Consider the following 27,735-nt stretch of genomic DNA (forward strand, 5'->3'; position numbering starts at 1 on the left):
ATGTTTACTTTGTCAAATAGATTTTAGAAATAGAACAATTATCTCCTTTCTTTTGGCATTCATTTAGTTCTAACTGGTGATGAAAATAGTATTGTTTATCACAGCTCACCAGCTTATGGTCTCAGAATTTTTCATCTTTACTGCATTTGATCTTTGCAACAGCTTTATGGTGAAGCTACTGTTTTAATGCCCAATGAACTGATAAGAAAAATAAGAATCAGAAATTGTATATTTTCCCAAAGTCATATAGCTAGTGAAGAATAGTCAGGATTTGCTCCTAGGCAGTTAGAATATAGGAAGTGCACTGTGAAGTGTGCTGCCCTCTCTAACAACTGCTAATACTTTGTTCTTTATGAACAAACATTTTATATAGTTGACAATGTGACAATGTTGAATTTTGAGTCCTTTGCTCCTGGAAAGAAGCAATGGTGAAGAAATCCTCCTACATAAGGATCACCCTGAGCTGGTGTATTTCAAGCTAAGGCCCACCTCTATCCTTTCTTATTACTCCCACAAACTCCTGGATGGCTCCCTTGCTTACCTGTCTCTAAAAAACCCCAGACCCCCTTCATTTTCTTTGAGATGTTCCTCACTAATGAATATTCTCTCTACTGCAGTGGTCTAAATAAAATCACTTCTTTGGTACACTTGTCTTTCGCAGTTTAGTGCCATAACCAGGATATGATCAGCCCTTGTCTTAGGAATACCTGCTTACTCTACTTCAGTAAGACCTCTTAGAGCCCTTTGTGATCCACTCCTGACTGGTGATCTGGGACTCAGGACCCAGTGGTGATTCCAACTTCTGGTCCTGTGACGTGGGCTCTTGTCTACCAATAGCATGGTAATGATTTGATTTTGTTTCTTTTTTGAATATTCACTTGATTTCTCGCGCCCACATATTTTGATTTTGTGGTCTGAGCATTTGCTGATCTCTTAAAGAAAAGAATGATTTATAGAGATCTGTCTTTGTTGGGTGAAAGATGTTAGAAACTCTAGTGTGTTAGTATTTTGTGTTTGTCTACATGTCTGTTTTGAGGACAAATCAATCAAGAGCTTGTACCCACTGAGATGAGAATAGCTCTTTGACATGGACTAGTGAGTTTTGTATTTCTGTGTTTATGCTTAACCCATGACTGAATTTTAGAGTTGAGGCTATAAACTTTTTCTCTTTTTTTATACATTTATGTCTGTATTTCAGAAAGGCTTTTACCTCTCATTGTATGAAAGTATAATATTTTCCTGCTTCTAGATAGTTTTACCAAATTTGATCGTAAAATCTCTTAAAGTTCTATTCTAATTGACTTAGAGGTAAATTATTGCTTAGAAATTGAATATTCGTAAAATTATCAGAATTTCTAAGACTTTCAGTGTGCTAAATTTTAAAATGTCCTTCTAAAACTAATTCAGAAAAGTTTTAAGGTTTCAAGCTTATATAATGTAGGCAAATCTTTACCAATGAGACATTAATATTTTTAGTTTAATAAAGCAGCCATGTTTTATTTAATTTATCAATGTTAACTATAATACTCACGTAGATTTTTATTTTACTTGGTTATGTTTTCCTTAAAATTTACAGGTTTGCTGGTAACTATGCTAACATTTCTTCTACTTAGTGTTTAAGTCATAAAAAATATAAATTTGTATTTACCAAATTGAATAATTATTTGTATTTACCAATTGAATAAAACTTTATTTCATTAGCAGTTATACTTTTTAGTATGCTAGCTTGAAGATAACTTACAAAATCTTTAGGTAGCTTGAAACCTTGAATGGATAATAAATTGAGTTACTTATGGGCTATGTTAGATTCCTAGATTATTTCTAAGTAACATAAAATATCAAAACAATTACTTATCATAGTTTTAAGTTTGTTTACTTTTTATTTTTACTTTTATATGCTATAAAGAAGCTATATATTTTGGGTTTGTTAATGATCATGTTCATTTTCACCACTTTGAAGATTTGTACTGTAAGGCTATATATGGCTATAAAAGATATGAAAACTTTTGGAAAAGGAATTTTATTTGTCATAGCCAAAGCTGGCTAAAGTTTGATTTATTTATAACATTTTAAAAAAGAATATTCTATCAAATATTATACTGTTGCAAAACTAGCATTTAGTTTTCTCTATTAAAATAGCATTTTTAAAATTACTGGTCTGCTCTTCATAAGAGTAAATAAATGGTTATTCCTTAGCTTCTGTGTAATCTACCTCAATAGCAGAGATTCTGTTTAGGTCTTAACAGACTAACCTATGGTTTATACTGACTTTATTATATCCTTGATTATTTAAGAAAACCATGGATTTTCACATAGACTATGAAAAGTAAGGAAGGCCGTGGACAACATCACCAAGAACATGCACATTCTAGCTGGCAAGCTTCAAGACACTTAACCAATGGTATTGCATAACCGTAAGATTTCCTCCAGCAACCTCTTAGAATCTGCTGCACTGATTATTACTCTTAGGTTCAATAACTGACTCTTTTTTTTTTTTTTTTTTTTTTTTTTTTTTTTTTTTCCTTTTGTGGAGAACGGGGTCTCGCTGTATTACCCAGGCAGGTCTCGAACTCCTGGGCTCAAGCTATCCTCCCGCCTCTAGCCTCCCTGAGAGCTGGGATTACAGGCGTGAGCCACTGCGCCCGGCCAATAACTGACTCTTTAGTGACACCTATTATACTAGTATTTTCTCTTTTCCAGTTTAGGCATCATCACTCTTTTAAGATGCTTCACCTCAGACCTCTAAAACAACTGACTGACTCAACTAGTTTTATAGTAAAAATGCCAATAAGAACCATTGAGATTATTTCTTTAACCCTGCCTCACCCCACCTGGGATGCTTGTTATTGCTTCTGAGTTGTTGAATGTTGAGTGAAGAATGACTTTCATTTGTCTTGAACAAAAGGAAAAGACTGACAATGTTGGACTTTATCTGAGCTCTGTGTTCCCAGAAAAGAGCCATAAGAAGAAAAGCCACAAAGGACCACCCTGTTCAGCCATATTTCAAGTTAATGCTCACCTCCATCATTCCTCCTATCATCTGTCCTGTAACACCCATAGGATTCCAGGGTGAGCACCTTATATATCTGCCTCCATAAAACACCAGGCTCCTTCCTTTTCTTTGAGCCTGTCCTCATTAATGGATGCTCTTCATGTTGTAGTAGGCTAAATAAAATAATTTCCTCAATTCTCCATTGCATTTTGTCTTTCATATAACTTATTTCATCCAGTTCTCACAACAACCTTAGAAAGCAGGCATCATCATTATCATCTTGCAGATGAGAACATTACAGTTAGAAAACTTAATCAAGGTCATATAGCTAGTAATTGATGGATTTTTTTCTGATTTTAAAGTTTGTGCTCTTAAACTGTAATTTATTTATCGACATAAATGAGTCACATCATTATTTTTTCATACATCACATTCACCTTAGGAATGAAATATGCAATAACTTCCTTAGAGTTGGAGAGAAGAGTATATTACACTGTTCTTTTAGCTTAAAACCAGAGCCAAAGTTTGCCATTTGATGAGCACTATCTTGAGCAGAAAATTAATATGTTATTAAATATATTATTAGTACTGGGACTGTGTTGAGCTAAATTTGAAGCACATGGCTGGGCCACTAAGTACATATACATTAGTGGTGGCAGAAGACCATATAAACTGGAGCTCCCTTGAAAGATTGTACCAAATACTTTGCATGACTCCTGGATAGATAAACCCTCCCAGACGATCACATATCAAGCTAATTTTGTGCATATTGATCTTAAATCTTATTTAATATTATTTTAATTGTCTTGTAAAGTTTGGTATGTCACCCTGCTAAGAATCCTTAATACGCCTTACATTTTTCAGTAAGTATCTCACTGCAAGTTCTGAAACTTCCTCATATACCAATTTCTGCAATAAAGAAGGCCATAGAGAACTTTTAGCTCTATTTTGTTCCTTTTGAAAATTTTTTTCTCTCTGAATGAACCTGAACAAATAGAACAAGTAATCAAGATATTACTTTGAAGAGTGGCCCTTAACATTTGTGTCAATGCAAGATTCTAAAATAATTGCTGGAATGCTCTGCCTCTCAGAAATGACTCTTTTGGTACTTTTAACTAACACAGAAGAATATGCATACAAGAAATTATTCTAAGATAAAAGCAATGGTTTGATATTGTCTTAAAAATAACTTTAATTAGGATCCAGTCAATTTTATCACGCATTATTCAAATTATCTGCCTTTTAAGTGGAGGAAGATTTAGTACAGCTAATAAAATATCAGGAAATATCATAATGTCTTAAAGAAACCTGCTGTTGTTTAGAAAACTGCAGGAACAATTCCCATCTGCAAATGGTTATTTATTGCTTAGTTATTTTTAGATTTTATTTTTGGGTGCATCATTCACAGTAGCCTCTTGGTGTATTTGCAGAGTTTAATAATTAGCTTTCCTAGTATAGCTTACACACAACATAGAAGACAACATAAACACAGGCTGCATTCACATACGTCAGCATATAAGTCACACACAAACAGGTGAGTGAGGATACTTTTCATAGGGAGTTTATCACCCCATTGGATGATCTAACAATTCTTTAAAAGCCAATAAATTTAAGTATTTTATAATAATCAATGAGTTACTTCTTTGTGCAGGGATTATGGTTGCTTTCTGGGCCATGCCTTGTGCCTATAAGCTTTTAATAAGGTTCTAAAATGTTTGTGTTCTGAAAATGAAATTCTTAGCTCTGAATTACAGGAAAAAAAAACTCACATAATTTCATTGTAACATTGTATACTAGTTTGCTGCAACTCAATTGTAAAATAGTTTACATAAACTCTTATATGGAATGTGTAAATTTTAAGCACACTAGATATGGCCCTGGGAGGGTCTGTTATAAATACAAGTACCAAGGGTTTCTCAAGCGTTTGAACCAACTGGGCTTGTTGCTGTCAGAATTAATGCACTGGACTTGTGTTGGCTTCTGTTCGGAAAATTTCATCCCACCCACAGACTCAGATGAGTGACTTTGATTTGGGACACAGGTGACTTGACCACTTAAGCTGGTAAACTGTGATTTGAGTGGCCTTGTTCAAAAAGCTAAATCAATTAGATTCCTCCTTTTGGAAAGTTGAAAGTATGTGAAGGACTGTTGACCTGAAAGATCACGTAACAATGACAAACTCAGCCATTAGACAAACTCATCCCCACATACATGGGGATATGGGAAAAGCAGAGACTCAGAATTGAGAGAGAGGGAGAGATGGGGATGTGGGGTGGGGGATGGGGAAAGGGAGTGAGAGAAGCCTGACTAATCATCTGTTTCTGTCTTTGAATCTTGGTTCCTCAGCTCTTTTCTGGACTCCTGTAAAATCTGACTCTTCACCACTGTTGTATATAAACTAGCTTGAATTGCTTTCCATTCCTTGCTACCAAAAGAACCTTTAATAGAACAGAAGCTATAACAGAACGCAGCCCATCTTGCCTTTCAGAGAACAGGCAGCACCAGACCAGTGAAAGGAATACTTAACTACATTTACAAATCAGGACACCTGGGGCTAGTAATCATCACTGTCTCTTAAGTAAATGTGAGTGGTATTCAGATGCAGAACTGTGAACACTCCCCTCTAACCCTAGGACTGTCTCTCTAACCTCCTAGGGGTGCCCTCCTATCTTTTTCCCCTGCACTGAGAAGAGTGACTGAGCCTAGAATTAGGTGCTAAGTGAAGGAAGGAGAGAGAGATGTGTTTCTGAGATCCCAACTTGGGATGTATTAGGTAGTGGTGTGGTAGAATTAAATTGTGCATTAGATGCTTTGTATTCAAATGTATGGGCTCCTTTTGGGAAAGCTTTTACTCTTTACTAACTTTTGAATCACTCTGGCTAATGGTTTTTCTTTTTTCTTTTTTCTTTTTTTTCTGCCCCAGATCTTCACAGAGCAAGCTTTCTTGTCATATAATCCTCAGCTCAACTGTTACCTCAGTGAGGCTTTCCTTAGCTACCCAAATAGAATTGAAACTCACTTCGCTGACACTCCATTATTCTGTATTATTTTCTGGGTAACATTTATTGTTGTCTGCAATTTCTTGTCTTCGAGAGTAAGGACCTTGTCTTCACTTATCACTACTGCTTAGTGCTTAGACTAATGCCTGAGACAATGTAGATGCTCAGTAAAATTTTGTTGACTAAATGAAAAATGAATACTGTTAACATTCTGAATGTTCAAGCTAATGTAATCTACAGCCATTTTACAAGAAAACTTGCCAAAAATTCCAAGTTGGTTGAGGAGTAAGTTTTAGATTACGAAGGCCTAATAGAATTTTAGTATCATGTTATCACACTGGTGGGTTGATTGCAAACCTTTCTATCAATTCCTTTAAAGAGAACCTGTAAGAACCATTTATAGCCAACACATTCTTGAGTTTCAGATACCATTGTGAAGTTTGCTAGTAAAAAGTCTATATATCTATTACGCAGTTCTGATGGGGTCTTAGCTCAGGCTGCAAAGATAAAATACAGAGTGATTAACCTTTATCTGAAATGCTTGAGACCAGAGGTGTTTCCAATTTTGGAATTTTTTGTTTTTTGGAATATTTGCATTACATTTACTGATCTGAAAATCCAAAATCTGAAATGTTCCAATGAGTACATCCTTTTAGTGCCATGTCAGTGTTCAAAAAGTTTTGAATTATGAAGCATTTTGGGTTTTGGATTTTTGGATTTGGTCTACATAACCAGTGCCATAGTCCGAGTGTCTTAAACAACAGAAATCTATATTCTTATAGTTCTGGGGGCTGAGGAGTACAAGATCAAGGTGCTGATATAGTAGGTTTCATTTCAAGGCGTCTTCTCTATGTTTTGAGGTGGCTGCTCTCTTGCTGTGTACTCACATGAGATTTCTGTGTGCTTCCTGAAATGGTATCTCTTCCTATAAGGATACTAGTCCCATCATGAGGGCTTTACCCTCAGGACCTCATCCAATCCCAATTACCTCCCAAAGGCCCCATCTCCAAATACCATAACAATTGGGAATTAGGGCTTCAACACATGGATTTTGGTAGGATCACGAGCATTCAGTCCATGACAGATGGTTATTGTTTTAAAATGATGATGTCCTATATTTATGTTATATTTTTATGGTTGTAGAATTCTTTCCCATACATTTTTTCATATGATCCATATTCATGATTTTGTGAAATAGGACTGATGCTATAGTACTCATTTTTACACATAAGAAAGTTGAGGCCTACAAAGGTGAGTTGTCTTAGCCAGAGGCTCTGCAGCCAAGAGGCTGGAGAGAAAAACCTACAGCCCCAGGATCTGGTCTTTGGTCCAGACCCTCAAGCAATTCAAGAGCAATTGCTTTGGTCAAATGTGTACATAGCTCTTTTCAAGGGTTGCTCTGAATAGTTAAAATTTCACTGTAAATTTACAAATTTAAAGTTATAAATTTACTTTCAAGTTTAAACCTATATATGAAGAAAAGGTCTCTTTGCTAAAAACTATCCAAAGGAAATGGGTAGGTTTGTACCCCCATATAGCCTTTGGAGATGACAGCCTAAGATCTCTTGTTTACTCAGAACAAGAGCTGATATGTGAGACTAACTGAGAAATAAATCGGAGGAGCTTCAAGTGTACATAAAATCTGATGTGTGACATGCTGTTCTCCAGAGTCAATGATGAGAAGCCGAAAGTTAGCATTCTTATGACACCCATACTCTCAGCTTTGTTTGTTTTAAATTTTTGTTTTAAAATGTATCAGTCAGCTAATTGCTAAAATTGTGTTTCTATCTTTAGCCAGGAATGAAAAAAAGTGAGCAAGTTACAGAACTAATTTTGGGTAGATTTCCCAACTGATCTGTACCCTGTGGGAATTTCTTCCACATGAGAGTATCCTTCCTACAAGTATGGTCCTTGTTTTGAAAAGCATGTGCTGGACAAGCTTTTTCTAACTCTTAACCAAATCAAAAGGAATGCTGGTCTGATGAAGTAGTCAGGATGCTGGCAGCCTGTAGAAATGCATGTAAACATTCTTATGCTGGAGAACAGAGGCTCTCTGTGAGCTTTGGTGATGGCTGTCCTTGGGCAGTAGGTGAAAGTTGTTGGTCAAAATCAAAATGAGAGAGGAAGGGGAGGAGTCAGCTCTCAAGAGAAGACACCAGCAAGTCTTAATGTCATTGAATATATTTAAAGGGGCTGCCAATGATTTTGAAATACTTCTTTTTTTTTTTTTTGCAGGGGATATACCATGATCTCTAGTTTTATAAAAGGATCACGTTTACACATCTGGGGAAAACTCTTTGACATGAACTATTATGCGTTACTGCAAAAGGCATGGTGGTGGTAGTATCTGTAGAACTGAAACACCATCCCATGCCCAAACCTTGTCTTGATTCACCTCTGCCCCAAGTTTGCTCCTGATTGGTGCCAGTGGATGAGGCTGTGGATGCTTTCTGTCTGCACCAGGATTGGTACTTCACTTTCACTGAATCTCCACAGCCACCCTATTTCCTAAGCACATATAAGGAAAACAAAGAGCTAAAAGGAGATTCTCTCTGACGGAGTGGATCTCAACACCAGTGATGCACCACAGTATCAGTGTTAATAATGGGTTGTGTTGCAAAAACCGAGTTACTTCAATTAAAGAGGGGCATTTTTAAATAGACTTGCATTTAGAAAGCGAAATCTGAGATTATTTAAGGTTATGCCAATTCAATTTCACCCACTTGGCCTCTGAGATGCATTCATAAATGAAGGAGAAAGTGATATCATTGCAGCTAGGAGGCCCGGAAATGTCTGCAACTCAGTCTATTTAGTGAATGCTGCAGTTGCTAATCTGGATTTGCTCAAGGGTGTGTGTAGTGCATATGAACTATATCTGTCCTGTGTGTAAAGGTGGAAAGGGTTGAGAATCCTATCATGCAGTGTTTTTTCATGGATCCTACTTTGAGCATGGCATATCAGAGTCCTCCCTCACTGCTTCCCTTTCCCATTTCATAGTGGATCCTCAGTTATCTTTCTTTATTTTCACACACGCTGTTGTTGTTCCATGAGCTTTTGCCATGGGACTCCTTCTGCCCTGAGAACCTTTCTCTATAACTTCAATTAAGTGCCACTTCTTTCTGCCCCTTGTGTGACTTCTATCATTGTCTTACCACCCAAGTGTGTTGACTTGTCTGTCTCTTACCATCTAGACCACAAGTGTCCACACAGGACTGGCAGCAGCTGTCTTAATCACCATCGTGCCTGGCACCGTGCTGCAATCAGAGAGTCAGTGAATGAGTAGTCAGTCTTTCTCTCCAGGGTTGATGTTTTGTCACTGCTCTAGTCTGAATGTGTTCTCTCTAAATTCTTCTGTTGAAATCCTAACCCCCAAAGTGATGGTATTAGGATATAGGATTTACGGTGAGGTGATTAAACCATGAGGGCTGAGCCGTTATGAATGGGATTAGTGCCCTTATAAAAGAGGCCTCAGAGAGCTTCCTTGCCTTTTCTACTTTGTAAGGACCCAGCAAGAAGGCGCCATCTATGAACCAGGAAATGGACTCTCACCAGACATTGAATCTACTCATACCTTAATTTTGTACTTCCCAGCCTCCAGCTCTGTGAGAAATCAATTTCTATTGTATATAAGCTAATCCATTTATGCTATTTTGTTATAGCAGCTGAAATGGAATAAAACACTCATTGTAGTAAGAAACAAATATGCTTTTCTGATATCTTAAGTTTTGACCAGTGCTGATATGCATAAGATAGATTAGGAAGTGGTGGTAAACAGTCCCTGAAAACCCCAAGAAAAAACCAGCTGAGTGACTCACATTTTACAGGGAATGACGAGCTGCTCAAAATATCCCCATCCATAAATTTGGGAATGGGAGCATGGAACCAAATCTCCAGGGCCTTCTCATCACCCCCACCCCCATCACTTCAGAACTTTAAAAGTGAGATAGATAGTTGAGAGGCTGGGGTGAGCACGTGCAAAAGCGATCTAGTTTTCTCACAACATATTCACTGAACTTACTTGGCAAAGGGAAGCCTCTTCCATTATTCATTCACATTCTACTCTGGGTCAAGTACAATGCTCATTGCTCAGGATATAATGCCTGTTCTCAGTGAAGTATCACAGGCATGTTTGTGGATATAGAAGAGTAAACAGAACATTGCAATTCACTGTGGACCACAGTCCTCAAAGAGAACAAAAACATTTATAATGGGCCTAGCTTGTATCCCACAGGGCTTCCTATCGTGCTTTGTACGGAGACGATCTGTTGGCCTCTGCCCCTTTCTATATAAGCAAAGACTTCACAGTGTGATCTGGAACATTTGTACCACCACTGACAGAATTCAAAGCCAATGATACATTCTTTGTGGTAATAGGTGTATTTGGTGGTGGCGAGCTTAAAGAATTTTGACTAGTTGATGACTAAGAAAGGCAAGAAAATAATTTTTTCCTCTTTATAGAAAAGAGGGGCTGGGCACAGTGGCTCATACCTGTAATCATGATGGGCACTTTGGGAGACTGAGGTGGGAGGAGAACTTGAGTCCAGTTTGAGACCAGCCTGGTCAGCATAGTGAGACCCTGTCTCTACAAAAACTAAAAATAAATAAATAAATAAAAATAACAGGGCATGGTGCCACATACCTGTAGTCCTAGCTACTCTGGAGGCTGAAGCAGGAGGATCACTTGAGCCCAGGAGTTAGTTCGAGGTTGCTGTGAACTGTGATCATCCCACTGCACTCCAACTTGGGTGACAGAGTGAGACCCCATTTCAAAAGAAAATAAAAAGTAAACAAGGTTTGGAGACTAAGACAAGGTCGATTTTTACAGGTCTCAAGCAAAGAATCTTTTGCTACTGTTTATGAGTTCCTAGGAATTCCTAGGATGATGTCAAGGAGAGAAACATAATGTTTCTTGTTTGCTTTTTGAATTAATTATTTAAATGGGCAAAGAGGTAGGGATGTATGTGCATGTGGTGGGAGAAGGCTGGGAGGGGGCATGTTCTTCCCAGTTGGTCCTAACCTATCTCTAGCTCCAGTTAGTTGCTTCTGTTCCATCCCATCACCATGTGCCTGTGCATTCTGATGGTGGCCACTCCAACTCTATTTTTCAGACATTGCTCCCCTTTCCTTGAGAATTCTTGCTTACTTCCTCCACACTAGATGCTACTCTACTCTTTGCACCAAGGAGCAACATTCTTATACCTCCATCATAACACAAATCCCCTTGCTTTATAATCTGTGTATGCATCTGTGACAACCACTAGCTTGTATGAACAAATGGGCAAAGACCACATCACTAGCACGGGGTCAGTCTACACTGCACAGTCAGATATGTAAGGCCTTGTTCTGCTACATAATTAGTTATATAACCTTTGGGCAAGTTAGCTAATCATTGTACGCCTTTATTTCCTTTTCTATAAAATAGTGGTAATAATAGTACTTACCATATAAAAAAGCATTTAGTTATGCAAATAAAATTACGTAATATACATTCAAAGAACTTAACACAGAGCCAGGTAGGAGGCAGACACTCAGTTAATCTCACCTGCCTTGACCAAGTCCTCCTGAGAGTAGAGTTGTCCCTCAGCAGCATTCCTGTTGTATTTTAGTAATTCAGATTACCGACACCTAACAAATGCAAATATTTATAAAGTCCTCAGGCATTGAAAACATTAAAATTATCTGGGATAGGAACAAACAGCAAAAGGGAAGCATAATTCATAAAGTTGTAACATGATTCAATTAAAATATCCAAGCTTCAATACAACTATCATCTTTAGTACGTCATTCCATCTCATTTTTCATCTCCCTGAAAGCATTCCATAGCTGTACTGGATTGATCTCATAAACTGCTTTTGGGAAACAGGTCCCAGTCCTGCTTTTTACTATCCCAAGAAATATCCTTCTAATGAGCCAACAATAAATATTACCAGTTATTTGCTTCTGGTATGCATGAAACCGCACAGTGATATCACATTGTGGAGGTACAGAGAGAGGATTTGGGGCGAGTGAACAGGATCATTCTCACTTCTGGAGAAACCCGCTCTTCCTGCTCTTCGGATGAACTGCAGTAGGGAATGAATTGAGGCAAAGAATGTCTCTAGAGCCAGCGTGAAGATACCTTTCTCTCAGCTACTCCACCAGGGTTGAGGCCAGGGGGTTACAGTTAAACTTATTCATGCCAAAGTTTCAAGCTGCACTAGCTGAAAGAAGTTAGAAAAACCAGGGTCCACTCCAGGTTTCATTTCTTATTTTTCTTTCACGCTGATTACAATTCGATTTTTTGTGTGTGTCTAGTTATTTAAAAGATGAAAGAAAATCAAACAGCAACAAAAAGCAGCCCTCCAGGTGTCCTTTTCCGAGCCCGCAGCGGTTAGGTGAGTGAGTGGAGGGCATATCTATAATTCAGCTCGGGAGTGTTTCCCTTAATAATTAATTGAGCAGCACAAAAGAAGGAGGCCCAATAGGGCCCTTGAACAAAGCTGCCGCCCGAGGACGACAGTGACAGTCCCGGCGCCAACGAACCAGCCCAAGGTCGGATTTGCTCCAGCAGTCTGGGCATCGCGCTGCCACGGCCTGCTTGGTCCATCAGGCGAGCTGGGAGAGGTGTCTAAGGAGACCCTGTAGCCACGTGGGCTTCTGGTTATTTGTGTGTGCGTGCGTGTGTGTGTGTGTGTGTGCGCGCGCGCGCGGTGGGGATGGACAGCAAAACCTTTTTTTTTTTTTTTAATGGAGGTGGGCAGTGGGAGAGATCACTAAGGATGGAGTGCCCCCAGGAGCCAAACCTCTTGCCCGGTTGATTCTGGCAAGCCTGAGACAGGCAAGCTGTCTACTTTCCTGTTTTGATGTCGCCCAAAGAAATAAACAAGAAACAAGGAAAGACTCTTCCTCAAACTGTAACTCCAGTCAATTAGCATGAAAAGCCCAAGAAGCTATTAACCAGAAGTTTCGGCTTTAGGGGACGAGGGACTTGCCCCAGGCCCTGGCATGCGCAGTAGGTTTAACTTTCAACTCACAGTGACCTCTTCCTTAATTTAATGCAAACAATCACGCCCAGAGGTGGAGCTTTAAGATGCTAATGATACATACGTCCTATGAAGAAGCATGTTAAACCACTATGCACGCAGCAGAAAAACTCCACCTCTACATGCCCTGCCTATAGTTCCCCTTATTTGCCCTTACGGCAGAGGCCCGTAAAGGAAACCCACACCCTGACTTCGAGGAACAGCCCACTTTTTTTTTTCTTGGTGTTAGCTCCCTTGTGCGCACAAGCTTTAATTAAAAGAAAGAAAGAAAGAAAACCAAAAAACTTGTTTTTTGCTACGATCTCCCTTGATTTCTATCCCGAAGGATCCAAAGAGCCCTCAGGGAGTCGGTACCAGAGCCGTATTTCTTTTTGCAGCAACAGGTTGGCTGCGTGCTCTTCCCCCGCCTTCCAAAGCCCCCAGGCCCTGGCCCACCCTGCAACTTACTCGTCTCTCCAACCCTCCTCCCCTAGGACTGCTGCCTCCCGTGCGCAGCCCCTAGCTTGGGCCTGATTCCAATTTCTGTAACATTCACCTGCCCGGGGTTGAACACAGGTTGAAAGTCGGTCTCCTCCGCGCCCCGGAGGCCCAACCCCGGCGCTGAAGCCGCCCAACTACTGCATACAAGGGAGGCGGAGACTGAGGGATCTGCATGCGCTGGCAGGCACAGGAGGGCTCCCCGCCAGCGGCCTCGCCGGAGATGCACCCGCCTCCTAACCCAACAAACCCGCTTTGGGAGGGGGTTAGGTGGGGAAACGAAGACGGGGCTAGAGGGGAGATATAGAGAAAGCAAGTTAGGGAGAGGAGAAGATGTCCCAAAGGACCCCATTTTCGGGACTGCACCTCCCATTGGAGCTCCCCGCTCCCAAGCCCTCTGGGGACTCCCGCGCTGCCGTCGAAACCCCTATTCCGGCCCCAACGGGGACACTTCTCCAGGATTTGCTCCTCTCCTCTGGGACCAGAGCCAAAGACTCCTGGAATGGATCCCAGATCCTGGGAGTCGGGGGGCCCAGCCGGGGTGCGGGGAGTCGCGGGGAGTCGCTGGCGTCGTGACTGGCGCGCCCGCCGGCGCGCCGGGAGGCGCACCCTGGCCGACGTGCCGAACGCACACCCCCTCTGGTCGGCCGGCCGCCCCCCCGGCGCGCGTTCCGCGGCCAGTGGGAGGCGTGTGCTGCTCCGCAGCCAGCGGAGCCAGAGAGGGAGTGGATGTTGGAGGGAGGAATTCGGGCTTAACAGTGATCGTTGGCTGCTAGGATTTTGTTTCTTTCGGAAGGAACTTGACTCCTTTCCCAGGCAATCCTGTCTGTGCTGAACTCCAGAGGAACAGAGTCTTGGGGTCTTCTCTGGGGCACCCGACCCCCACCCCAGACTCCAGCCGCGAGAACCCTGGCACCCCCGGCCAGGCAACAGAACTGTTCTGGGACTATTTGGAGCCTCCTGCCAAACCCGAGTGATTTCCTTTGTACCACCCCCTCACCCAAGATCGTTCTTCCCCTCCTACCAGCTGTTCCTCGCAGCTTGAGGGGGAAAACAAGCCAGCCGGTGGATTTTCTTATTTTTATTGTTGTCGCCCGCGGGGAACGGTAAGTATGAATACTTTTTTTTTTTTTTTTTTTTTTTTTTTTTTTTTTTTTTTTTTTTTTTTTAATTTCTCCCTCCACCTTCTTCTTTTGGCTGTTAAGAAACAGTGGACATTTGAGGGATAAATAATATCGGGAATGTGACAGAAGGGCATGAATGGAAGGCGGTTAAAAATAAACCAGGAGGTGGGAGAAGGGAGGTGCGGATGCTGCGCGGCGCTCCAGGGGGCCAACAGTTGTTATTTTCCCAACCCCGGGGATGCGGTGAGTGCGCCCTGCTTAACGTGCTGGAGCGGGAACCGAGGTCTGGAGGCGACGGCGCGATTAAAGATGTCGTTTCCCAACGAGAGGGGGGTTAAGATTTAGCATCATTTCACCTCCTCCCAGCCGCACCGGTTCCCTTCTTTTGGGAACAGCCGGTGAACGGGTCTGAATTGCTGCCTCTCCCAACGGTTGGATTTGCGTGCATTTTCCGAGCATTTGAGCAACATACATAGGGGCTGCATAAATGGCGTGCGTTGAAGTGTGTATTTCTCACGATATTGGCTTCTCTGATTTCCTCTCTCAATTTCTCTCTCTCTCTCTGTCTCTCTCTCTCTCTCTAAGGTTCGGGTACCACCCTGACACTGACACAGTTGCAGGAATTAGCACTGAGAGACGAACAGCCTTGTTGTTGGAGGGGTGAGAGGAGGAGGGGCGGGATGCTTGGCTGTTGTTTGGGGGCGCCGGGATTGGGGAATAGGTAGTCTGCAAAATCCTATTAGTTTAATGGTGTTAAAGAAGAAGACAAATTCCTCTGCAAAGATCTATATCATAAAGGCTCCTGGAAATTGGCTTGAATAGATTATCCAAACAAGAGTACCCTGAGAAAGAAGAGAGATTTTAAACCAGTCTGATTTGCTGGGAGGGATGATTTTCTTTTCTCTTCTTTTCTTTCTCTCTCCTTTTCTAGATCAGGGATAGTGAAATAATTAGTAGATGATTAAAAGGAAGGCAATTTGCTACTTGTAGGGTGGAGGAGGGAGTTAGATAAACAAAGACAAATAATCCCAAATAAATAAACAAATATGAAATTATTTGGTGTAGAGCAGAAAGAGGGCAGTTCTAGAACTCCCGAAGAGCTGATGGTGAATTAGAAGACTCGCTAATTTATGACCTTCTGGAAGTCGGTTGGGTGGGAGGGCAGGTGTGTGTAGTACTCAGCTATACAGGAACTTGGGTTACACTGGGGCTTCATTGAAATTATAATTGTTTTGGGGGAGTTGGGGAAGAAACTGAGCAAACTCTCAGGCTATTTGGTCTGTACCAGTCTTGAAAGGATGTTGGCCTGACACTCCAAGGTGAATGTCACCTCAGGATGGTTTTGTAAGTAGGGATTTAGTAACTCCTTGGGGGTAAACATTTCAGAGTATGAGATGATGTTAGGAGTCAGGCAAAGGAAGGGAGATGGCATGTGAGAGGCCCTCAGTGGTGTATTTTCTGGAGTTTGTGTTGCAATCAAATGCCCTCCTTGCCCTAGGAAAATGTGTATGATTGGGAAGGGGTGTATGATTGGGAAGACCTCTGTTTGCCACTTCCATGCTTGTCACTTCATAAAATTCAGTGTGTTTAGGCTGCTAGGCTGACAGGATCATCAAGGAGCAGCAGGTGGTCAAGAGCTGAATCCTGTTAATGGCTTCAGAAAGCCATTTCTCTTATGCTTTCCAAGTGCTTCCAGTAATAGAAGCTGGTAGATGCCCTGAATTCTGACTATCATCATTCTCTCCAGTTCTCTGGGTTACTCCCTGCATTCTTGGAAGTCCTGTTGAACAGAGTACATGGAAAAATCAAGAGGAGACAGGAGATTTGGATGGGGGCTTTTACAGGACCCGGCTGAGGAGATGAATTACCTGGATCTTGGGAGAGCAAACTAAGGAAGAAGAAGGGCCAGGAATAACAGGTGACAGAGGGAGCAGATTGGAGCTGCAAGGGACATGCAATTTGGAAGTGGGAGATTGTAAATAAAAGTGGGCAGAGAGAGAGAAAGAGAGAGGACGGGGAATGTTAGGGATGTGGATTTTATTGAAGTGGGGGTAAGTACGATAGGCTAAGAATGAAGTCCACACAAACTGACATTTTAAAAAATAAGGAGATAGCCCCTTGAGCAGAGTGGAGGAGGAGCCATTGAGGTGAACATGGAGCAACCGCCAAGGAGAGAAGATGGTTATTAGAGATGTGGAAACTGGCATTAGTTCCTAGCCTGTGGGTGGTAGAGAGTGTTCAGGATTCAGGGGAACAGAAAAACAATGGGGACATGCGGTAGGGAGTCAGGCAGTGCCAACTTAACAACGGCCACTAGTGAGTCTCAGGATGTCCTGTATATCCTCATGTCCCATCTTCCCCTACTTTAGTTAGTGGCCTAAGGACACAAACACTTGGGGCTGTGTAGACAGACAATAAAAACGTAGGTTGCTGTCACGTTATTCATAACTGCTAGTGTTTATTGTCATTCATTAGGTAAAAGGCATTGTGACATTCTATCGACATCCATTATCTCATTTAGTCCTTACAAACATGAGATGGGGGAGGTTGTGTTATTATTTGTACTTTATAGATGAGGTGACTGAAGTGCATTCAAGTGGTGCTGCCTGCACAAAGTATAAGAATACTGTTGTGTGTGTTTTTTTTTTGCTTTTTTCCGACTTCCCCAATCCTGAGTCAAGATAGAGAGGAGTGTAAGGGCACTTAATTCAGAAACACTTTATGAGTGGAAATTTTAAAAATTGCCTTGAAATAGATGAATGATGGAAGCAGCTGTAAAGTCTCAGCATTATTTTTGTGGAATGAAGAGAGTGACAGTGAGAATTAAGAACTGGCATTGGTGAAGGGGAAGATAGAAGCAAGAGACATGTGAGCCATGAGTAGAGAGAGGAAAAATAATTGAGTTACCATAAAAATAAACTGAGCTGAAATAATATCTGAAGAAGAAGGAAAGAATGATGTTTATGAGTGAGAATAGCCTGCCCCATAATCTTGAAAATGTATGGGTGCTTGGTGTGTTATGTGACTTTCTTGAAGAAAAGAGAAGGATGTGTATGTGAAGAGAAATGCTCACTTTGCTCTTTATGATTTGTTTCCTTTTTACTTTTCTCCTATGCTTGTTTCCAATCCTTTTTCAGGTGAAGTGCTTCTTCTGCATGATTTTGGCTGAAGAATGCTCTGCATTTCCTTGATTTCTATGGAGACCTCAGAGCTGGTTTTGCTTCTGCTGACACCTCATCTAGCACCTTCTCTACCTCCCAGAGTCTTTGCCTCTATCTATGGTTTGGCATTGTACCTGGGTCCAGGAAGCCTTTGATGAACTTAAAAGGAGAGCCTGGAGAATCATCCTGATAGACTTTGAGTAGAAATGGCTGGACATACTTCAAACCACATCTTAACATGGTTCGAGCCATCACTAGAAGGCAAGTGCTAACAGGAAAGGCTTATTTGCATTTTATTTAAATTTAATGGACTGAGCATTGGCCAATTTCCATGGCAGAAAAATGTATTTCATTTTCTAGGCACAACTTCTGGCTGTCAGACACTTGCTGCCTTTGAATCTTGCAGCATCATCACTAACCACATCCCAGACATATTTCCACATTTCAACATCTGCCCCCAAAACATAGGTGTCTGAGACACTCCAGCGTTTTCGGACTTCTTAGTCTTGGGAGTGCTAGGCTATTTATCTCGACCAGCCAAGCTCTGGAGAGCAATGTTGAATCCCTGAGAAGAGAGAGCATGGGGCGTGCTGATTTAAAAACAGAAAATGCAAAGTTGGACTGAAAATATCCTTAGTCTTCCAAGCAATCTGCTTAAGGGTTCCAAACTTACCTTAATTTGGTGAGAAAAGAAGCTGCCCTATTTTTCTTTCTTCTTCTTCTACAACTGGAACCAGCCATTTCCGAAAACCACCACCATGGAGGTTGCAATGGTGAGTGCGGAGAGCTCAGGGTGCAACAGTCACATGCCTTATGGTTATGCTGCCCAGGCCAGGGCCCGGGAGCGGGAGAGGCTTGCTCACTCCAGGGCAGCTGCAGCAGCTGCTGTTGCAGCAGCCACAGCTGCTGTTGAAGGTAGCGGGGGTTCTGGTGGGGGCTCCCACCACCACCACCAGTCACGTGGGGCCTGCACCTCCCATGACCCGCAGAGCAGCCGGGGTAGCCGGAGGAGGAGGCGACAGCGGCTTGAGAAGAAGAAAGCCCACCACCGGCAGAGCAGCTTCCCTCATTGCTCTGACCTGATGCCCAGTGGTTCTGAGGAGAAGATCCTGAGGGAGCTGAGTGAGGAGGAGGAAGATGAGGAGGAAGAGGAGGAGGAAGAAGAGGAGGGAAGATTTTACTATAGTGAAGATGACCATGGGGATGAGTGTTCCTACACGGACCTGCTGCCTCAGGATGAGGGCGGTGGTGGCTACAGTTCAGTCCGCTATAGTGACTGTTGTGAACGTGTGGTGATAAATGTGTCAGGCCTACGCTTTGAGACCCAGATGAAAACTCTGGCCCAGTTTCCAGAGACTTTGTTGGGAGACCCTGAAAAGAGGACTCAGTACTTTGACCCTTTGCGCAATGAGTATTTTTTTGACAGGAACCGCCCCAGCTTTGATGCCATTTTATATTATTACCAATCAGGAGGCCGCCTGAAGAGGCCAGTCAATGTCCCCTTTGATATTTTCACTGAGGAGGTGAAGTTCTATCAGTTGGGGGAGGAGGCCCTGTTGAAGTTTCGGGAGGACGAGGGATTTGTGAGAGAGGAGGAGGACAGGGCCCTCCCTGAGAATGAATTTAAAAAGCAGATTTGGCTCCTCTTTGAATATCCAGAGAGCTCCAGTCCTGCAAGGGGCATAGCCATTGTGTCTGTCCTGGTCATCTTAATCTCCATTGTCATCTTTTGCCTGGAAACCTTGCCTGAGTTTAGGGACGACCGGGATCTCGTCATGGCACTGAGTGCTGGTGGGCATGGTGGGTTGTTGAATGACACTTCAGCACCCCACCCAGAGAACTCAGGGCACACAATATTCAATGACCCCTTCTTCATCGTGGAAACAGTCTGTATTGTATGGTTTTCCTTTGAGTTTGTGGTTCGCTGCTTTGCTTGTCCCAGCCAAGCACTCTTCTTCAAAAACATCATGAACATCATTGACATTGTCTCCATTTTGCCTTATTTCATCACTCTGGGCACTGACCTGGCCCAGCAACAGGGGGGTGGCAATGGTCAGCAGCAGCAGGCCATGTCCTTTGCCATCCTCAGAATCATTCGTCTGGTCCGAGTATTCCGGATCTTCAAACTCTCCAGGCACTCCAAAGGCCTGCAGATCCTGGGCCACACCCTCAGAGCCAGCATGCGGGAACTGGGCCTTCTGATCTTCTTCCTCTTCATTGGGGTCATCCTCTTTTCCAGCGCTGTGTATTTTGCAGAGGCGGATGAACCTACTACCCATTTCCAAAGCATCCCAGATGCATTTTGGTGGGCTGTGGTGACCATGACAACTGTGGGCTATGGGGACATGAAGCCCATCACTGTGGGGGGCAAGATTGTCGGGTCCCTGTGTGCCATTGCGGGTGTATTAACCATTGCTTTGCCAGTGCCAGTGATTGTCTCTAACTTTAACTATTTCTACCACAGAGAGACTGAAAATGAGGAACAGACACAGCTAACGCAGAATGCAGTCAGTTGCCCATACCTCCCCTCTAATTTGCTCAAGAAATTTCGGAGCTCTACTTCTTCTTCCCTGGGGGACAAGTCAGAGTATCTAGAGATGGAAGAAGGAGTTAAGGAATCTCTGTGTGCAAAGGAAGAGAAGTGTCAGGGAAAGGGGGATGACAGCGAGACAGATAAAAACAACTGTTCTAATGCAAAGGCTGTGGAGACTGATGTGTGAATCTCTTTCTCCACCTGCCACTGCCCCCCTCTCAGCATCTCCAAATATATTTATACATAGAGAGTGCAGTTATGAAAATGAAATATGCAAATGATCCAATGCATACAGTAGTACACTATTTAATGGTTATACATGGCATAATTGTTACTAAACTTGTATTACATATCAAATAAATGATACATCTTCGAGAAGAGGGAGGTTTAAATAGGAGCAAATCTATCTTTATATTTTTATTAGAATGCAAGAATTTTGCACATTAACTGGAAAAGATGTTGACAGTAAAGATGGAGAGAGTGTGTGTGCGCGTGTGTGCATATGTGTGTGTGTGTGAAGTAAATTGTCAATGTTAGTAATTGTGCAGTGATGGGAAAAGTTGGCATTTTGGAGTATTTACTATGTAAGAACTAATGAATCTGAGCAGTCATTTATCAGTGCTTTAACAGCATATCATATGTCTTTGGATTCAGTAGTTGTTTTTTAAAAATTGTAAGAAATACTGTGTAGAGAAAAAAGAAAGTAAATTATTTAATAGAATATAGGTCACAATTTTATCTTGGATTTAATTAAAGTTTATTTTAACTGGAAATTAACTTTTAAAAAGGCTGCAAGGGCCTTTAGAAATTGATTATATTTTGTTATTAATTTTGGGAAGATTTAACAGCAAATGTCTAACATAGAGTAAGTGAAATTGGAGAATATGTAATAAGTTTTGTTTGCAGGTAACAGGACTGGATTTTTTTTTCTTTGCACTACTTTATATGCTGGAGATTGAGAGAGACTTCATACTGTGAATGTTTACTAATGTAACAGTTCAATGACAATCATTGGAAGAATGATTTCTTTAGTCTTATTTTATTGTTTTCTTTTCATTGTGTGAGACTAATAACCATGCAGATAACATCACATGATTCTCTTCTCTTTTAAAACCTAAATAACTGATTGACAAAGGAATTATGAAGTAAAATTTAGCAACTGAATCTTTTGAAATTGATCTGTTACAATGATGCTTCTGAAATCATACTATTTTATATATTCTTCTGCCTTTTAACTCCAGAATAATTTAACCAAAGTTAATGCATGCACTGAAAGAATTCTTGAAGAAATAAGATGCCAAGCAGCTACAGTGATTATGGCTTAAAAATTTTCTATTAAATGTGAAACATAAATGCTAGATTTATTAAGTTTATTTTTTTGTGCAGTTATATAAGAACAGAATTTGGGGATTAACCTCAGATTTTTACATTATATTTGCTAAAACGGATATAAGGAAGAATTGTGTCAAAAATTTGGTTTCAACATCATCATCATCATCTTTATTAAAGGAATTTATGACATATAACTGCATTTAACTCATGACAAAGCGTTCTAGAATGAGATAACAACTAGTGATCAGCCTTGCACTATTAAATCATCATGAGGTATAGGTTAGAAAACTCGGAATGCATAAGAGGCCTTTTTCCACAATGTTTATTTAACTTCTATTCTTTATAAAATGATTGTCTTGGGCTCTGGTTGGTGGGGTGGGGGGTTGGGGAACAAAACAAGCAACACTGCATACACTATTTTGGCACATAGTGAACTCTGGTAACTGTGAGCTAAAGACAAACAAACAAACAAACAGACCTAAAATAGCCTTTCTCAAGTTTTTTAAAATCCAGGCCATCATTTCATAATTACATAAATCCTACCTCTCCTTTAATGGTATTTGAAATTCAAAGTAAATTCAACATTAGGGTTAAAAGTAAAACTGCATTCCCTCTCCACACTTTCCCCACCACTTGTAGAGGAACACTTTTCTAGAACACCTTTTTGATTGACTGTGAAGAACAAAGATCGATAGAAGACAACAGAGAATGATAAAACAAAATACCATCTTACAATAAGATTTAAAAGATAGTGTTTTAATACATTTTGGATTTGGGGCAAAAACGTAACAAGCGTCAGACTAGGGGTAAGGCTATTTGGACTGGTTATAATTCATTTGGAAAAATCACTTAACATCTCTGTACCCAAATTTCATGATTGGTAAAAAAGAGGGCAAATGAAGCATGTTACATTACAGAGTTATGCCAAACAAATGAGAACATGCAAAACATCTGAAATGTTGAGTTCCATACAAATGCCTGATGTTATTTCTAAATTGTTTAATCTTCCTCTGGGAGAAAAAGGGATTTAGAACCCACAAGCATACATCTACTTCATTAGGATATTGTAAAAATTATGGGTAATTGCTTTAACTCTGCATTCCTTACAAGAAGTTGATATGCAGACACAAGATAGTCTATTGCTGATAGATTCAGGCATGTTATAGCATAGAAAGTTGACTCTGTGAACAACAAACCATGTATCTTACAATATAGCCAACTAGGTCAGATTATATCTCAAAGTAATTTAGGGGCTGTTCAGTATATAAGGGATGTTTATTGAACTTTCTGTAATAGCAATGACAATGATTTGGTTATGTTTGGAAGGGAAATGTACTGTATTTCATTGTTTCTATAATACCTCCTTTTAAATCTGAAAGTTATATTAAATTTGATTGACAAAAGACATTATATTAATAATTCTGAGAATCCAGGAAATGTAGTCATTTGGGGCTTACCTTTATTGCACATGGCTTTTTTTTTTTTTTTCCAGGATGAGAGGGTCAAGAAATGACAGACATGAGCTTTCAAACCAAATATTATTAGGTCATCTTACTAAACTCATGGTTTCTTTCACCCTGCAAGATGCATTTATTTTAGGGTATCTGGATCTTGATCCCACACTGAGAAGGAAGCTTTTAAGCCCTCAAGACTTGTATGGGGGTACTTCTATACGGAACACTTCTCTTATAAGATAATTCATGAGGTGAGGACATCCAGTGCAGTTGTGAATTCATAACATTTTTCATAGTTGAAACTAGTCAAAGTGCTTTAGAACCATTTGTAAAAAATGTATACTGATGAATATGCTTTCAGGATGTATTTGTAACTAATTTAGGAAACTGTATCTTAGAGGCCACTAGACACATTTGGTTGTAAGATAAAAGGGAAGTGACCTTCTTTAGAGATCCTAATTCTTGGGATCTAGGATCCTTTTATTGCTTTTCAGATGATAATAGATGTTACCAAAAGCACACTCTTTGAGGGTCATCCCAATCAGAGTCTTTTCAAGGGTGGATGCATTGTTCTCTCTTGCAAATGCTTGGAAAGGAAACTGTTATGCATAACAGTTATGGGGAAGAAAGGAGGAATAAATAGTCCTTTTGAATTTCTGTGAAAGGGAGCCAATGGGTGCTACAGGAATGACAGCTGGTCTAGGGAGTCAAGAGAGCTGGCTTGTTAATCGTGGGCAAATCGTTTCATCGCCTTGATCCTCAGGAGTGTGTGTGTGTGTGTGTGTGTGTGTGTGTGTGTGTGTGTAGCTAACACCAGGATATTGGGCTACATTATTACTTGGTTCATTTTAGTACTGCAATTCTACTGTGGAGTAAAAGAAATGTCAGACTAGCTTGATATTTTCTAAGTACCATTCAAGTCATACCAGCTTGGATTTTTTGGTAAGTAATAGGAGCAAAAATAAATAAATAAAAATAAAAATCTCACTGTTAGGTTAACCGCAGAACAGGTGTTTGAGTTTTTTCGAATGTAGACTAAGCTGAATGAATAAGATGTATTTTGAAGCTGTTATTCTAACATCTTCTAAAGGGAAGGGATTCATTTAATGAAAAATAACTCTTCAGTCCTCAGTTGAATTCATATGGTGAAATTGGTAAGTAAACATTTTGATGTCTTGCTTTGTTTTCATGCAGTCTTGTCTGTAAACAGTATTTTGACCTGTGTGAGGGAACTCATTTTATGCTTAAACGCATGTAGTGTTTCACAAGTGCTACTGCATGCTTTGTCAAGTTTGTTTTAAACAGGATCACTGAAGCTTCCTGAAAATTTTTTTATTAAGCATGTGTTGAAATAGAACCCAATATGTGAATAAGAAATATGTAAAGAAAATACTCTGAACTAAGACACATATTTTCCCATTTTAAAAAAGTCAATATTAACCAATGGAAAATTATTTTTAATCACATTGGCATCACAAACAGTAGCCCCCCTACTTTCCAACAAATCAGAAATGGTCTTCTTCGTTGTTATTAATATTCATGGTTTGGATGAACCTTTAGTACTAACATTGCAGCTATTGCTAGGAAAAGTGAGAACTACACCTAAATTCACTTCACATTTTAAAAATGAACCTGTGGTGATGTGCTCATGTGCAGAAATAGTGTAACATCCTTCTTTATGTGTGTGTATGTGTTTTTATTGATACAGTTTAAAATGATTACGGGGTATCATTCAGTGACAAAAGGGCCTGTTCCAGGAAATCTCCTTGACCCAAAAGTCATTCTGAATTTTTCAAGGGACATTTGATGTGGATATAAGGTACCTTTTGGTTTTCCTGCCTGTAAAGAAACTTGACTCTAGGCACAGGATCTTCCAGACCAATGTAGCCATTGCAGGTTAGAAGACAGTGCTACTTTCTTGTATGGAAATCAGTATTCCTATTTGAGAAGAAGGTTGTTGGAGTGGTTGTGTTCAATATTGAAGGAGGAAGAGCTATTTTTTTGTAATAAATGGGAATATGTACTTCTGAAAAGTAAATTAAGATTAGGACTGTGATATGAGTTTTATTTCTGGCTTGGTTTTGTTTCCATAGCAGTCCCAATTTCTCACAGTGTCTTCTTCATAAAAGTATGCTAATACATATCAGACCATATGGCCCCATTTGAGGTTTAGAAAATATGGTCACCTTATTTATGGATAAATAAATTAATCTCAGGGCGTAAGCTGGTTGCTTAAAAACATGGCACATATTTAATGAGCAGTGGCTCTAAGTGAGATTCAAGCATCCCCCTTTCAGGCCTGTGGGACAGGAATAAATGTATAAGGCAAATAATGTGCTGAATATGAAGTCGTGCGGTCATCTTGAAAAGCATATTCCCAGATTCACTGGAGGTAGTGTCGCTGACTTAAGGTTCAGCTTTTGGTCCATTTGTTGTCATTGGTGTCTTGGAAGGAGATTTTTGGTTCCAGGGTGCCAGGAGCTAAATGATTTTGGTAGTTGATCCACAAATAGTCCATCCTTGCTTCCTACCTGCAAGCAATCTGGTTTGTAGGTTATCTGTAGTTGGTTTCTCACCTGAGCCTGGCTTTACTCAGGTTCAGAAGCCTGTTGTCTTGTGTTAAACAACCAGTCCAGAAAAGGTAAAATTATAAAAAGATAAAACAATCCAGTACAAAGAAACAACAAAAACACTAGAACTAGAAAGCCAAGCAAAACCTAAGTGGGAAGCCAAATCTGTTGTTCAAACTGTTACATGCACTAGAACTAATTATGAAGGATTTTGGAGTAACATTGGTCCTACCTCTTCACCATTAGCAGAGATAGCCAAGAGGTGACTGTTGTGATGGAGGACATAAAACAGAAATAACCTGCCCCATGAATATATAGGTTAACATTTTCTGTGAAAATGATAGAAATGCCAACCTACCTTAGCAGTGGTTTTAATAGGAACTATTAGGAATGACTAATAAATATGGAAGATATGCTGGTGTTTTCCCCAGTAATTAGTATTCATTAGTATTATGTGGAAATATACTTGGATTGTTTCTCATGATTCTGTACATCAAGGGCTATTTCAAAGTCAAAGAGCCTGAAGGCATTTTTATTCACAGTTACTTAAGCTATTGGCTGTTGAGGGGCCAGTTACCTCTTAAATCAGTCAAAGCAGTTAAATAAATAGTCCCTGTGGATATCAACAAAAGCTGTGTCAGTGCTAAGTCTAAGAATTATATTTGTTTCAAAATAATTATATGAATGTATAATATATTCATATGTTAACATATATTGTGTATTTTACATTCTGCCAACAAATATAAGCAAAATGAATGATCTGAGGTATTGAAAGAGACTTCTCAAAGTGAAGTAAAAGTGTATAATTCTCATTAGTAGGAAAATGCATGTGTTTTGGAGAAATGGCGAGGCTGGAGGATTAAAAAACCTTTTTTTACACTTTAGGTTGGATTTTTGTGCCCTATAACCACAATAATACTAGTCCTAAGCTCTGAGACATTCCATAAGGGTATATAGAGCTTCATTCCCAGAAGACAGGGTTAATTTTTATGCTGTATGGAACACTGCAAAATGTTGATTTCATTTTTTTAATGCACATTATTCTCTTTATATAAAGGATGCATATAGCATGGAAACTAGACTATATGACCTGTAGAACTACTGTGTGCTCTTTAGAAATAGAATTACTAGAAGCCATTATCTTTCTGTATTTTTTGTGGTAGCTTTTGTTTGATGTGAATTACTTAATTCTCTCAGATTCAATTGCACCATTAAACGTTTCAGGTTATTGTTGCTTTTGGTGAATGTTCCAATATCTTTCTTAGGCTCTGATGGCACACAAACAACCATTCAATAGTTGGAAAATAGCATATCTCTTGGAGATTAAGGTGATATTACCTGAACTCTCTCTATGATAGCAGCCACATTAGTTAACATGGAGGATGCATGTTTTTCTATTTATAAACTTAATGCACTTGTACCTGAATAGAATGATGATTTCCCTAAAGAACACTAATGTTGTTGATAGCATCTGAGTGAGCCTTTTTTCCTCCTGTCAATTGGTAGGGATCATGATCCAAATGAGGCTTTCATTTGCTATCAGGCAGAGAAGGAAATAATTAATGAAGCTCCCACTGGACTGAAATCTATCAAGAAGTGATGGAATCTCTAGGGAATGCATTAGGATTTTTATTTATTTACTTGCCATTCCTAGTTGGTGTCATTATGGCATGACTGTTGGGGAAAGATATTAATTTTAGGATTATTTACCTAATACTAAAATGACTTGATAAAAAACAATTCAAAATTATAAGTTTTGCACTATCTCATTAGCTTTAGCAATATTTCCAGTTAAAAATTTTAAGAATTTAATTTGAGATTTGGATATTGCAATAGTTATTTGGAGAGAGATGTATCCAAAGAATAATGATTCAGTTTTTCAGATTTCTTGAGAAATCTGAGTTTTATAAGCTTTGCAAGAGAGACTCAAAAGTCTCTCAACTTTCAAAATTTTGCTGCAACCCTGTCAGATTTCAGAATTCCTCTTGAGAGGAAAATGGTACCTCCTTTTCTTCTTGTGTGTGTGTGTGTCTTTTTCACATTCATGATTAAATTGGTGGATTTTATATAA

At 40.1% G+C, this 27,735-nt stretch overlaps 1 protein-coding gene across 1 annotated transcript; it reads left to right on the top strand.

The window, feature by feature from the left end:
- The first annotated feature begins 14,154 nt into the window (after positions 1 to 14,154).
- KCNA4 (potassium voltage-gated channel subfamily A member 4) lies at positions 14,155 to 21,471 on the top strand. The gene is made up of 2 exons (XM_017852723.1): positions 14,155 to 14,596; positions 17,752 to 21,471. The coding sequence occupies exon 2, from the start codon at positions 18,534 to 18,536 to the stop codon at positions 20,493 to 20,495; it is 1,962 nt and encodes a 653-aa protein (XP_017708212.1). The 5' UTR covers positions 14,155 to 14,596; positions 17,752 to 18,533; the 3' UTR covers positions 20,496 to 21,471.
- The last annotated feature ends 6,264 nt before the right edge of the window (positions 21,472 to 27,735 follow it).

Source organism: Rhinopithecus bieti, unplaced genomic scaffold (genome assembly GCF_001698545.2).
Source record: "Rhinopithecus bieti isolate Rb0 unplaced genomic scaffold, ASM169854v2 scaffold_1624, whole genome shotgun sequence".
Classification (NCBI taxonomy): Eukaryota; Metazoa; Chordata; class Mammalia; order Primates; family Cercopithecidae; genus Rhinopithecus; species Rhinopithecus bieti.